Source organism: Nerophis lumbriciformis, linkage group LG11, assembly GCF_033978685.3.
Source record: "Nerophis lumbriciformis linkage group LG11, RoL_Nlum_v2.1, whole genome shotgun sequence".
Taxonomy (NCBI): Eukaryota; Metazoa; Chordata; class Actinopteri; order Syngnathiformes; family Syngnathidae; genus Nerophis; species Nerophis lumbriciformis.
In genome coordinates, this window is record NC_084558.2 from 42,742,099 (window position 1) to 42,756,722 (window position 14,624).

Below are 14,624 nucleotides of genomic sequence, written 5' to 3' on the forward strand. Positions count from 1 at the left end.
GTGTTAATTCCACGACCGTATATATCGGTATCGGTTGATATCAGAATCGGTAATTAAGAGTTGGACAATATCGGATATCGGCAAAAAAGCCATTATCGGACATCTCTAGTTCCAGCTCTTTCTTTTTAGACCTCGAGAACGCACTGAGCAACCTCCAGAGGGAAGATCCCAGTCTGAAAGTCAGGATTGACCCGGATTCTGGACAGGTAGACCACATGATTGGATCAGCTATCTTGTCACCTTAATCCCACATGCCCCCCACAATTCTGTTCACAGACTATCTTGTGTGGGATGGGGGAGCTGCACATCGAGATAATCCACGATCGCATCCGGCGGGAATACGGCATCGAGACTCACCTGGGCCCTCTCCAGGTGGCGTACAGGGAGACTATCCTCCACCATGCCTCTGCTGCAGGTACTACCAACGTGTACGTCACCGCCAGCCGTTTTCCAATATAAAATCAACACAAAAAAATGGACAACTTCTTTTTTTTTTCCAGGCTTAAAAGGATAACAAATCGTTTTTTCCTATTTACGAGTTTGTGCACAATTAGAAAATGGACATAACCGATAACAGGCATTTGAACTCGTTTTTTGAGACTCAAAAGTTTACCTGGAAGTAGGTATCTGTGGACTTGGGCTTGAAGGTATAAAAAAAAAAAATAACGTTCCGAACAAATAGGAGTCTCCATCAAGTTGAAGTTAACCCAGTGCTTCTCAAATATTTTCTGTTGCGTCCCCCCACCCCAAGGAAGAAGAAAACTCTCCACCGTGAATATAAATATTGTTTAAATCAGGCCTGGGCAATTATTTTGACTCGGGGCCAAATTTAGAGAAAAAAATGTGTCTCGGGGCCGGTATATCTATTTTTAGGAACACTAATACAAAACCTCTCACAATAATGTCTGATTTAATGCTAAAAACGTTATGACATTTTTACTGAATGAGCCACCCAGAATGTACATGAAAATAAAGAATGTGTGATTTACAATATTAACTACGAAGGATAAAACACTGAATATTGACAACATATGAACGTCACACCCCCTCTCGATCGACATATTTTACAATCAAGCGAAACACAACAAAAATGCAACAAACAGCCAAGTATAAACGCGAAGCGTAAAAAATAAACTCACCTACAATCTGATACATCACTGTAGAAGTTGCTTCCTAGTGGTTCCACTGTACACATGTCACCGAAGCCAGGCGTGCAGTTTTTAACACAGTTTTAATGCTCAACAATGAATCAAAATGTCTTTTCAGAAGTCCGTGACTTTTCAGTCTTTCCCAGTCCTTCTCTCGGCCGCTTACTGTTAAAGACAACAGATGATTAGATTAACACGTACCACCTGTGAAATCTAATCACCCGTCAGCTGTGTCTCGCCGTCAGCACATGCCCCGCCCCCATCCGATGGTGCCCGTCCTCAGCACCATAGACGGAGGCGGTGACCTTTGCTCCTGCAGGCGCGCTGGCCACACCTCCCCCCACAATCACTAAGCTTTAGAACTTTGCTATAAAAATCTCCTACCGCGTCTGTCCCTGACACCCGCATTTCAGGCTGGCCGCTCTGGAAACATCCTGTGGAAACGCTCCCCACCCACACTGCTTGGTGCCTGGTCTGAGCTGCTGTGACTTAGATTACCGTAGTAACTAGAATATAATGCAAAAGCACAGATTCCAACCATTGAAATACTTTGTATAGTTCAAGACTCTCAGTAATTTGAAAACATCCCTGTACATAATAATGGCAGCTACACTTTCCATCTTAAACATCTAAAACAATTTTTGGGAATGTCTGGCAGGCCAGGTTGAAAAGCTTAACAGGCCTTAATTTGCCCAGGTGTAGTATAAATGGTCTATAAAATTGTTATAACTGTACCTCTGCATAACATTGTAAGCTTATTATTAAGTAAACAAAGCACCGGTCTTTCCTCCTCTCCCAACGTGGTTACATTGAAGCCTTCATCACCTCCACGGGGGCCCGCCCCACTCTTTGAGAAAGACTGCCTTAAACCAAACCTCAACAACCCCCCTAAAAACAGTTTGAAAAAAAAAAATCCTTACTTTCCTATTTTTGTACTGCTGATACCACATTTTTATTGTTTGGCTCGGTCAAAACAAAGACATTCCATAACCTCTCCTCTGTTTGTTTACCTGCAAGTCTACAGAGCCCATCCATCCATCCATTTTCTACCGCTTATTCCCTTTGGGGTCGCGGGGGGCGCTGGAGCCTATCTCAGCTACAATCGGGCGGAAGGCGGGGTACACCCTGGACAAGTCGCCACCTCATCGCAGGGCCAACACAGATAGACAGACAACATTCACACTCACAACCACACACTAGGGCCAATTTAGTGTTGCCAATCAACTTATCCCCAGGTGCAGTGCATGTCTTTGGAAGTGGGAGGAAGCCGGAGTACCCGGAGGGAACCCACACAGTCACGTGGAGGACATGCAAACTCCACACAGAAAGATCCCGAGCCCGGGATTGAACCCCAGACTACTCAGGACCTTCGTATTGTGAGGCAGATGCACTAACCCCTCTGCCACCGTGAAGCCCAGTCTACAGAGCCTTTCTAAAAAATTAGAATATCATGGAAAAGTGTATTTATTTCCCTAATTCCATTCAAAACGTTAAACTTCCATTGATTATAGATTCAGGGCCCACAATTTAAACGATTTCAAGTATTTAGTTGTTTATTTGTACATAATTTTGGCCTTCAGCTCACAAAACCCACGAAAACAGTATTTCAAAAAATGTAAATATTGTGAAGAAATCCCCATTTACTTCTCTGCCAGATTGATGAATCTTCTCTGTCCTGCCACTAGACTTTTCATTGATATGCTTGGACAAAGCACTCTGTGAACAGCCAGCCTCCTTAGCTATGAACTTTTGTGGCTTACATCCTATGGAGGGTATCAATGATGGTCTTCTGGCCAGCTGTCAAGTCTGCAGTCTTCCCCATATTCATCCTAACTGAGACAATTGAACCAAAGTCAAGCAATTTAATGACAACCCGTGCAGGTGCGTTGAGTTTAGTAGATGTGACACTCAAATTTAAAACATTTATGCCCTGTAAAATTTGGGCCGATTTCTTCACAGTATTAACATTTTTTGAAATCCTGTTTTCGTGGGTTTTGTGAGCAGGAGGCCCAAATTGAAATCGTTTAAGTTGTGGGCCCTGAATCTATAATCCAGTGATTTTCAACCACTGTGCCGCGGCACACTAGTGTGCCGTGAGATATTGTCTGGTGTGCCGTGGGAAATTATGCAACTTCACCTAATTGGTACAAAAAAATATTTTTTGCAAATCAATAATAATGGATAGATTTTATATCTATAAGTGGTTGATTTATATAGGCTAGTAAGGTAAAGTTTCGTACCAGACAAGTTTCGGCTATCTTGCTTCTACAGCCTTCATCAGAGGTGTCACGTGATGTTAGCGTGACGTCACCTGTGACGTGTTATATGGATTGTTCCATCCCACCTGAAGTGGTGGGATGGCGGTGTCCCCTGGTGTGCGCCGGGGGTAGGGCGGGGCGCCCCCTGTCGTCTGGATGTCTACCAAACGGCCGGTGGCGGCCCTGCAGGACTGTGTCCCAGGTGTGGGATAGTTGGTAGGCTCCTTCGTCCCTGTTGACAGTCTTTGGGGCCCGCTTCCTGATTTCAAGCGCCTCTTTGATCCACCGATGGAATTTGTTGCTTTCCAGCTGCCTCCCAGTTCATTAGATGGTTTTCCCTCTTGCAGTGGTCTGAAATGGCTGATTTTAGCTTTTCCTGCGTTGCTTTCATTCTCGTTGCACGGGTGAGCGTTCCAGATGTTTCCTTTTCACATGTGTGCTGAACTGTCGACCTGTCTCTCCTATGTATGTTTTATTGCATGTTAGGCAATAATGAAGGCTGCAGAAGCAAGATAGCTGAAACTTGTCAGGGACGGTACAAAGCTTTACCTTACTAGCCTATATAAATCAACCACTTATAAATACACATTAGTAGGCTAAATGAACCTCTTCAACATAGATTTTATATCGCGCTTTTCTATTATTAGATACTCAAAGCGCTCACAGAGAAATGGGAACCCATCATTCATTCACACGTGGTGGTGGTAAGCTACATTTGTAGCCACAGCTGCCCTGGAGTAGACTGACGGAAGCGAGCCTGCCAGTTTGCGCCTACGGCCCCTCCGACCACCACCTATCATTCATTCACCAGTGTGAGCGGAACCGGGGTCAAGGGTGAAGTGTTCTGCCCAAGGACACAACGGCAGCGATTTGGATGTCAAGAGGCGGGGAGGGAACCTGCAACCCTCAGGTTTCTGGCACGGCCGCTCTACCCACTACGCCGTACTGCCCAATAATCATAATAATGTGCCGTTGTCTAGTGGTGCCTGTGCTTTGTAGAGCTTGGCAGGGTAATCTTGTAATACTCAATATCAGTAGGTGGTAGCAGATAGTTCATTGCTTTGTAGAAGTGGGAACGCGTCGAGGATGGTTTGTCGCGATCCCAATATGCAGAGCACGGCGGGAGACGGCGTGCAGGTAAAAAGGTATGTAACGCTTAAACCAAAAATCTACAAAAGGCAAGTCCGCTATGAAAAGGCACAGAAGCATAGGGATGGCTATGTAAAACAAAAGTAAAACTGAACTGGCTACAAAGTCAACAAAAACAGAATGCTGGAAGACAGCAAAAACTTACAGCGTGTGGAGCAAAGACGGCGTCCACAAAGCACATCCCGTGCATGACATGACAATCAACAATGTCCCCACAAAGAAGGATAGCGTAAGCACAACTCAAATAGTATTGATTGCGAAAACAAAGCAGGTGCGGGCAATAGCGCTCAAAGGAAGGCGTGAAGCCGCTACAGGAAAACACCAACAAAACAGGAAGGGTCACCAAAAAAACAGCGCAAGACAGGAACTAAAGCACTACACACAGGAAACAACAACAAACTCAAAATAAGGCACGACAACCTGGTGGAGTTTCATTTTTTAACCTTTTCTGCTGGTGGTGTGCCTCTGTATTTTTGTTTTTTATGAAAAAAATGTGCCTTGGCTCAAAAAAGGTTGAAAAACACTGCTATAATCTATGGAAGTTTAACATTTTGAATGGAATTATGGAAATAAAGGGTCTATATGTCTACGGATTACTTTTACCAGGTTAACTTGGTGTGGGTTTGCAAAAAACAAGTCCAAATGCTGGTTATTCGTTAAATACAGGTTTAAATAAAATTGAAAAGTTTATTTGTAATCAGTTATTTCCATTTTAGGCCTGGAAAGAAATATTGTAAAAACAAGTTTAGTTTTATATTGAAAAAACGGATTGGCCGCGACGTACACAGACCCAGGTACTACCAACAGCTCCATTCATCATGTGACTTACTGGGCTTGTGACGTAGACACACTGGACCGCATGGTAGGCGAGAAGAGACACGTGGTGACGGTGGAGGTGGTTGTCCAACCGGACGACAAGTCGCCTCAAGTGGCGTTTGCGGAAGAAGCCGCCGAGACTCTGTCTGCAAACGTGCGAGAGGCGGTGGAGAACGCCGTGCACAGCTCCTATCTCCAAGGTGAACTTTCCGACCTGAGGCGAGCGAGCATCTCAGATACAATCAAGAGTTCAAGCCACCGTTCCTCTTCCAGGTCCGCTGCTGGGCTACCCTGTACAGGGCGTGTCCACCCTAATCCAAAGCGTCAACACAGAACCAGGAACGTCCTTGGCCATGGTCTCTGCCTGCGTGTGCCGCTGCACGCTGAAGGTGCGCAGCGGTTCAAACCCGCATCTTCACCAACTCCAGTGTGGCCGCTCTCGCTTCATCCGTCCTTCTGTGCAGGCCCTGAGGCTCGCCGGGGGACAGCTGCTGGAGCCCGTCATGTCCCTGGAGGTGACAATAGGGGAGGAACACCTCGGCACCGTGCTGGGCGACCTGGCCCAGAGACGAGGGACGGTCCGGGACGTCCAGAGTCGTCACGACGACAAGGTGCTGCTGGCCAGCGTGCCGTTGGCGGAGACAAGGGTGAGTAGATTTAGACTGGATTGTTTTCAATATTGGTTCCAAACACTAAACGAATAAAATACCGTATTTTTCGGACCATAAGACGCACTTAAAATTATTTCATTTTTAAAAAAATCGACAGTGCGTCTTTCTAACCCGGTGCACCTAATGTACGGAATAATTCTGGTTGTGCTTACCCACCTCGAAGCAATTTTATTTGGTACATGGTGTAATGATAAGTGTGACCAGTAGATGGTAGTCACTAGGGATGATGTTTGATAAGAAATTATCGAGTTCGAGCCTATTATCGAATCCTCTTATCAAACCGATTCCTTATCGATTCTCTTATCGAATCAAGATAGGTTGTTGTATATGGAAAAAAACACAATATTTGGTTTAACAAAAGCTCACTTTTATTTTACAAGAAAAAAATAAAATAAATATTGACTGTTACCCCCCTAAAAAAAAATAAAAATGAACTATTGTTACCCAAAGTATATTAAGTGGGATTTTTCAGAAAAACAAATATATACAGTAACACAAAAACAACCTGTCTCTGTGATCACTATAGGTCAGTGATCCTCAACAGGCGGACTGCGGTCCATGTCCGGACCCAGCACGAATTATAGTAAAAAAAAAAAAAAAAAAAAAAATTTTTAAATTTATTATTATAATTATAATTATTATAAAAAAATATAATAATTGTATTTATCTTTGAGATATCACTAGCGCATGTCAATGTTGTTTGTTGTTTTCAGTCAAATATCTCCACGTTTCGTTTACACTTCTCCGTGTCTCACTCACTCCGTCTCTCTCTCTCTCTCTCTCAGAGAGAGAAAGAGAGAGAGACGGAGTGAGAGCGAGAGAACGCCACTCTGATTGGCTGATTCCGGGGTATGGGTTGTCATCTCTATCACAACGACGCGCTGATAGGCTGTTACCACCTGGGTCATACACATGTGCACAGTGCATGGAACCTTTCGCTGCAGGCACACAGTTGTCTCGTATCGCTACTTCGCTAACTGTTCACTCGTCAGTCACTGAATGTGAATCAAATCACAATGGCATGCTCCAAGTGGCTCAGGCTGGTAAAAGAAAGGTGGACAGGGAAAACAGACGTTTCAAGGAAGAATGGACAGAGCATTATGTTTTCATCCTACCTACTGCAAGTACCAATGTGTCTAATATGCAACAGTGCTGTTGCTCTGGTGAAAAGTGAAAATCTGAAACGTCACTATTTGAAAGAGCACCGCGAATTTGAAGAGACATTTCATCATGATTCGGAGCTAAGGAAAAAAAGAAATAATGAGGCTGAAAAAGTCATATGAAACATCAAGCAAGATTTTTGTTAAATCTATGACACAACAACAAATAGCAACAGAGTGCTCACTCAGAGTGGCATGGGTTTTGAGTTATTTATTTTTGTTTCAAAGAAAATCTTTCATGTATTTTATTGGATATTTATTTTATTTTTGTTAATTTTTAAGAAAACGTTAAACTACTACCTACCTCCTGCTACCTTATAAGCTTGACCGATAATAAACGGACCCAGCCTGTTTCAAAAAAACATTTGTGGACCTTCAAGATTTGTACTTGAGGACCCCTGCTATAGGTGTATAAATAATAATATAGTGTTAAATAAAATCAGTCCCTTGGGCACAAAACTGAAAATAATACAGCTCTCCAAAAAGTGCACTTCTGCTGCTATTGGAACATACTAACTACACGCACAGGCAGACAGCTAACAAACAATCCAAGACGTCTAATAAAGTTCCAAAGCAGATTAATCCATTTAGGCTCTTTATTGTTGTTGATCTTGCTTTGTCTTTTCCTATCTTTACTTTTGTCTTGCACTGGACTGTTATTTTTTATTTTTTTAAACTGAAATACACACAATGACAAATGTATAAGCTATGTGATTCAATTAACATACTCAAATTTAATACACAATATGTAAATATTAGCTTCACACAAATATACATTACTATCATCAAACAAATACTTCTGAGTGTTGAAACTATTTCGATGGTGGAAATACACGACTGGCAGCCATTTTAAGTCCTCAAATCATCCATTGAAACAGTGCACAAAAATCGTTTTTCAATAAACATCTTAGTTTTAAATTTAACCACTTTCCACCTTAATATTGAGTTACATAAACAAGTTAAACAGTTTACTTACAAACTTATCTTTTCCAAGGCTTGTAAGAGCTAACACAACTTGTCTACTTCTCAATTGTCTCATGAACTGAACTGACTCGCCAACCCGGAAGTGGCCAGACTAATGACGCGTAGTATTTTCATATCGCCACAAAGTGTCAGTAAGAGTCTACAATCAAATGGGCATAACATTGCCCAATTGGGATTCGTTCTCAGGGATTCAAATAAAGAACCAACTCTTTTTCTTTACTATAGTGGTCTCGATAACGGGTACCGGTTCTCAAAAAGGGATTTGAGTCCGAGAACTCGGTTCTTTTCTTATCGAACAACCGGGAAAACCGGTTTCAAGCATCATCCCTAGTAGTCACACATAAGAGATATGTGTAGACTGCAATATGACGCCAGTAAACAACACCAAAACTTTAAATGTTCCATTGAAAATAAAGAACATTACACACGCACTCAAAAATCTGTCAAAATGTTTTAGTATGACTTTGAAGCCGCACCGCTTGATGGATTGTCGGCCCATTACGACTACCGTAGTCAGAGATACAAGTATTACTATGGTGTGTGTATAAGGACCGCAACATGGCACCCATTAGCAGACATATTATCTGGCGTTTGGTTTCACAATATTATGCAAAACCAACTTTTCTTACCTTCTGGTACCTGCTGATGTGTATTTGAGATCTGCTTAAGTCCTGAAAATTTGCTCACGTCCGCCACTGTAGTCCGTGCCGATGCCGTAGTCGATAAGCTTCTTCTTTTTCACTATTTTGTTGTTATGTGACATTCATCCTATGTTGTTGCCATTTCTAATATAAAGTACTGTGAAGTTCTAACATATATCTCGCTATGGAAGCGCTAAAAACTACCAGTGTAGTGAGTTTACATAATTCACCCACGGAACTTTCGTTATTAGAGAGTTCCGGTCGGACGTTTTTTCACGGGACACATTTCCGGCGTTGTTGTTGCACTAGTGAGCCACGAATGAGAAGATGCTGCTGCGTTGTTGATTGAAGTAAAGTCTGAATGTCATTAAAACAGTTAGCTCCATCTTTTGACACCTCTTCCACTCCTGTCCTTGCACGCTACACCGCTACAACAAAGATGACGGGGAGAAGACGCTGTCGAGGGTGAGACACGTAAATAAGACCGCCCACAAAACGGCGCGTCCTGAAGCGACTGTCAGAAAGCCGCTTGAAGATGATCTGTAAAACATCATCTATGCAACATTTTGACCAAAGAACCACCATTACATGTTATGTAGACCACAAGGAAGTGTTTTACATTTAGAAAAAAAATTAATAATAAGACCCCTTTAATGCGCCCTATAATCCGGTGCGCCCTATGGTCCGGAAAATATGGTAGTTTTTCCAATTTTGTGCACAATTTTAAAAATAGACAAAACAGGTAACAGGCATAACTACATTTTTGTGAAGTCTACCCGGAAGTATTTTTACGCGGAATAGTGCTTGTAGAGAGAAAACATAGAAGACATGAAGTTATGGGATGTCTTTGTTTTCACCTAACCTAGTCCTTCTCAAATAGTGGTCACATGTGACCTCGGGCAACATGCTCTTTTTGCCCTACCAGAATATGATGAAGGCTTCAATGTAACCACGGTGGCAGCAGAGGAAAGACCGGTGTGTTGTGTCCTTTAATGTCAATACGCTTACAATGTTATGCAGAGATATAATTTTATAGGACAAATTATTCTATTTATAGTCACGGTGGAGAGTGGGCGCAAAATATTTTCTTTTTTCTGGGGGGGGGGGCGTAACAGAAAATATTTGAGAAGCACTGACCTAACCAAACATTGCTGATGTAGAACAAGCAGTACAATGATTCCCGGGTGCGGCCACCGCTGCTGCTGCTCACTGCTCCCCTCACCTCCAAAGGGGTTAATCAAGGGTGATGGGTCAAATGCAGAGAATAATTTCGCCACACCTTGTGTGTGTGTGTGACAATCATTGGTACTTTAACTTGAACTTTTAACAAGAATCTGCATTTTTCGAAGATCCATGTTTGTGTGGACATAGCTGCGATATTCACTGATTGATTGATTGAAACTTTTATTAGTAGATTGCACAGTACAGTACATATTTTGTACAATTGACCACTAAATGGTAACACCCCAATAAGTTTTTCAACTTGTTTAAGTCGGGTTCCACGTAATCAATTCATGGTATGACCTGGCTTTTTGTTTTCGTTTTGATGCCACTTCCTCATGAAAAGATGCAAATAAATGTCCAGTTCGGAGTTCCATTTTTCCCTTTTCAGATATTTATCCGTTTTTGTCACTGCCATTTTAGTGATTTTGAATACAGTCATTATATTGACTAACAAAGTCCTTAGCTACCTGCTGCCATCTTGTGGAAGATTATGTAAATACACTCAGGGCACCCGCAGTAACAGTGATTTTTTTTTCTTACCACAGGCACACCTTACTATTGTTACTAGATTGTCAGATTTTAGATTTGACCACGTTTGCCTGACACCACTGTAGTTAAAAGAATAAACTACATCATTACCACTACAAACATAGAGTAGTATTGCAGTCATACTTGCCAACCCTCCCGATTTACCCGGGAGACTCCCGAATTTCAGTGCCCCTCCCGAAAATCTCCCGGGGCAACCATTCTCCCGAATTTCTCCGGATTTCCACCCGGACAACAATATTGGGGGCGTGCCTTAAAGGCACCGCCTTTAGCGTCCTCTACAACCTGTCGTCACGTCCGCTTTTCCTCCATACTAACAACGTGCCGGCCCAGTCACATAATATAAGCGGCTTAAGCACACACACACACACACACACACACAAGAGAATGCAATTCATACTTGGTCAACAGCCATACAGGTCACACTGAGGGTGGCCGTATAAACAACTTTAACACTGTTACAAATATGCGCCACACTGTGAACCCACACCAAACAAGAATGACAAACACATTTCGGGAGAACATCCACACCGTAACACAACGTAAACACAACAAAACAAATACCCAGAATCGCTTGCAGCACTAACTCTTCCGGGACGCTACAATATACACCCCAGCTACCACCAAACATCACCCCCCCTAACCCCGCCGCTCCGCCCCCCATCTCCCAAATTCGGAGGTCTCAAGGTTGGCAAGTATGATTGCAGTACGTGTTCATTAATGATTTACAGGGTTAAATATTAACGTATCGTATTTTCCGCACCATAAGGCGCCCTGGGTTATAAGCCGCGCCTTCAATGAACGGCATATTTCAAAACTTTGTCCACCTATAAGCCGCCCCGTGTTGTAAGCCGCATCTAACTGCGCTAAAGGAATGTCAAAAAAACAGTCAAATAGGTCAGTCAAACTTTAATAATATATTAAAACCAGCGTGATGTGGGCGCGCACGGAGTCGTATATCAACATGGACAGAGCTGCGTGAAAAAAGCCACCCGGCCTCTTCGCGTAAACTTAAACTTACCTTAACCACTCGCTCATCTTTTCTTCATCCATCCCTTCGAGTTAGCTTTTATGATGACGCCGGCTGGAAAGGTCTCTTTTGGCAAGGTCTTCCTTTTGAATATCACCATGGGTGGAAGTTTCTGGCCATTAGCATGGCAAGCTAGAACCACAGTGAAGGATGACTTCTCATTCCCTGTGGTGCGAATATTCACCGTACGTGCTCCCGTTGTATCCACAGTGCGGTTCACAGGAATATCAGTTGCTGTGAAATAGTAATCCGTGTGCGGATGGAGAGATTGCGTCTTTTCATGAACCGGATCCCTGACGCTTAGTAGGAGCCATTTTGTGGTCTTTACAGATGTAAACACACAAAGGAAATGAAACGTACCGGTACGGTAATATCCGCGCGCTTTTTCTTCTTCTACGCGGGCGGGTGGTTGCTTACAGTAGAAGAAGAAGCGCTTCCTGTTCTATGGGGGCGGGTGCTTACCTTGGCGGTTGCTTGCGTAGAAGAAGAAGCGCTTCCTGTTCTACCGGGAAAAAAGATGGCGGCTGTTTACCGTAGTTGCGAGATCGAAACTTTATGAAAATGAATCGTAATATTAATCCATATATAAAGCGCACCGGGTTAAAAGCCGCACTGTCAGCTTTTGAGTAAATTTGTGGTTTTTAGGTGCGGCTAATAGTGCGGAAAATACGGTACTGTGATTTTCTGCGAGCCTTATTTCTTTCCTTTAGAAAGTATAATATCTTTATATTATTCATAAGGTTGTTCTTCCTGAGTGACATAAACTGTAAGCAGTCTTAAGTCCATGTTTGTGATTGGTCATTTTCTGCCTCTTTTGTGAACAAAAGGACCAAGGCAAGATTAGAAAATCCTGACTCATCAGGTAATTATCTAGTTCCGTGGCTATACAACATGTTTGATGTTTATTTAGGGTAAAGACAAAGAAATCCCATAACTGCAACTTGATTGAAACCCCCTCGGTCCTCCTGCCTTCTTCTATGTTTTCTACCAGCAAGCACAAGTCCACGTAAAACTACTTCCGGGTAAACTTTGTATGTCAAATGAATTCACAAAAAAATAAGTTTATATGTTATCTGTTTTGTCCATTTTCTATTTGTTTTTGGTTTTATTTTGAAAAATGAATGAACAAATGATACATGGGTTGAGGATCTTGCTGTTGGCAACTTGCTCAGTTAAATTTTTCAAAGCAAACAATATAACAAGAACACCATTATTATGATACCGATAATGGTTTAAAAAAACATTGGTTTTAAAACTGTCTAAATGTTTAATATATTTTAAAGTTTTTGTAAACATTTTTTTTACTGGCCCGGATAAAATGATTGGTGTTTACCGCGGTGCACTGCAAAAACTGAAATCTAAGTAAGATTAAATACCTCAAATAAGGGTGATATTTGCTTATTTTCTGTCTGATAAGATCATTCTTCTCACTAAGCAGATTTTATCTTAGTGTTTTACTTGTTTTAAGTGTTTTGGTCCTAAATGATCTCAGTAAGATATTACAACTTGTTGCTGAAATTGTATGACCTATATTGAGTAAAACATGCTTGAAACTAGAATATCAACTGATGCAAAGCTGTGTCATCAACACTCACAAGTATAAAACTACTTTTTTAAAGTAATAATTTCTTATTTCAAGCTTGTAAAAAAAAAAAAAAAAAAAAAAAAAAAAAAATCATGACTTTGACACAATTGTGTCTCATAATTAAAACAGATGACAGCCAAATGGACTTTGCTGTTTTATTTTCAATGAAGCAATAGAAAATACGTACTCATATAGTAGTACGGTTGTTATTAGTGAGAATATACTTATTTTAAGGTATTTTTGGGTTCATTGAGGTTAGCGAATTTTACTTGTTTTGGAAAGTCTTGACAAGCCGAATTTTATTGTTCTATTGGCAGATAATTTTGCTTAGTTCAAATAAAATACCCCTAATTTTTGTATTTTTTTTCTTGTTTTTGAACACTGACTTTTTGCAGTGTGCACAAATATAAAAGCAGTCCAAGAGAAACAATTTGCATTTATGTTGTTGATAATAATAAACATTCAATGACTGCTCACGCTAACTCTTCAAATTGCTGTTATTAGCCAACAACAGTGAGGGGCATTTTGTACTCCCTCGTCCCAGGAAGAATGCTTTGCGGAAATCTTTTATTTATAGATCTTTATCGCTCTGGAATAACCTGCCTCAAATTCTCACCGGCATTGAAAGTAAACAGGTTTTTTTTTAAATAAAGTAATATTTAATCTGAGTCTTTAAATTAGTTTGCTCGTTGATGGTTTGTTTGGTTTTATATTGTGTAGTTATATTTATATGGTAATTATTATTCTGTGACTGTAAATTGCTTGTTTTCTTATTGATGCTTTTATTTTTTTCTGTATTGTGTTGTTATAATTGTATGCTTTTACTTGTATTTGTATTGAATTGTGGACCCCAGGAAGACTAGTGGGTTGTTGAGGCAACCAGCTAATGGGGATCCTTACTAAAAAATCAAATCAAAACACCCAAAGCCATTGCGCGTGCATGTGTTAGGTAGGTATGTACGTAATTACGTCCTAGAAGCCGGAAGAGGGCGGGACATAACAGTGGCAAATTAGCGCTAGGGCTGGACAATATGGCAAAACAAGAAAACAAATTGTTTTCTTCTTTGCGTTTTAAATTGAAATGTATCATTCAATCGTATTTTTGGTTTTTAATTTCCAGTGATGAAAAGAAAACCCAATGAGCCAACCTGAGCCAAACCAGAATAAATAATAATAGTGTTATTGTGAATTTCTCACAGTATTTATCCCATCTAATGTGTTGTTGAAATGTCTTGCTCAAGGGTTATTCCACCGTCCTGCGGACACTGACCTCAGGGAAGGCCACCTTCTCCTTGGAACTGGACACCTACGAGGCCATGAGCCCACAGGACCAGAACATACTCCTAAGACGCATGTCTGGTGTGCTGTGACCACATAAACTTCCACAGTCTTGATCACGGTACTATTCATGG

General features: G+C 41.5%; 1 protein-coding gene across 1 annotated transcript in view; it reads left to right on the forward strand.

Moving 5' to 3' along the window:
- Positions 1-14,624, forward strand: part of gfm2 (GTP dependent ribosome recycling factor mitochondrial 2) — a 33,871-nt gene that overhangs the window by 18,694 nt on the left and 553 nt on the right. The window contains exons 13-18 of the mRNA XM_061966522.2: positions 130-206; positions 277-415; positions 5,401-5,571; positions 5,645-5,760; positions 5,836-6,018; positions 14,454-14,623. Coding sequence (XP_061822506.1) covers positions 130-206; positions 277-415; positions 5,401-5,571; positions 5,645-5,760; positions 5,836-6,018; positions 14,454-14,582 — 815 coding nt within the window. The 3' untranslated portion in view covers positions 14,583-14,623. The remainder of the gene's footprint in view (positions 1-129; positions 207-276; positions 416-5,400; positions 5,572-5,644; positions 5,761-5,835; positions 6,019-14,453; position 14,624) is intronic.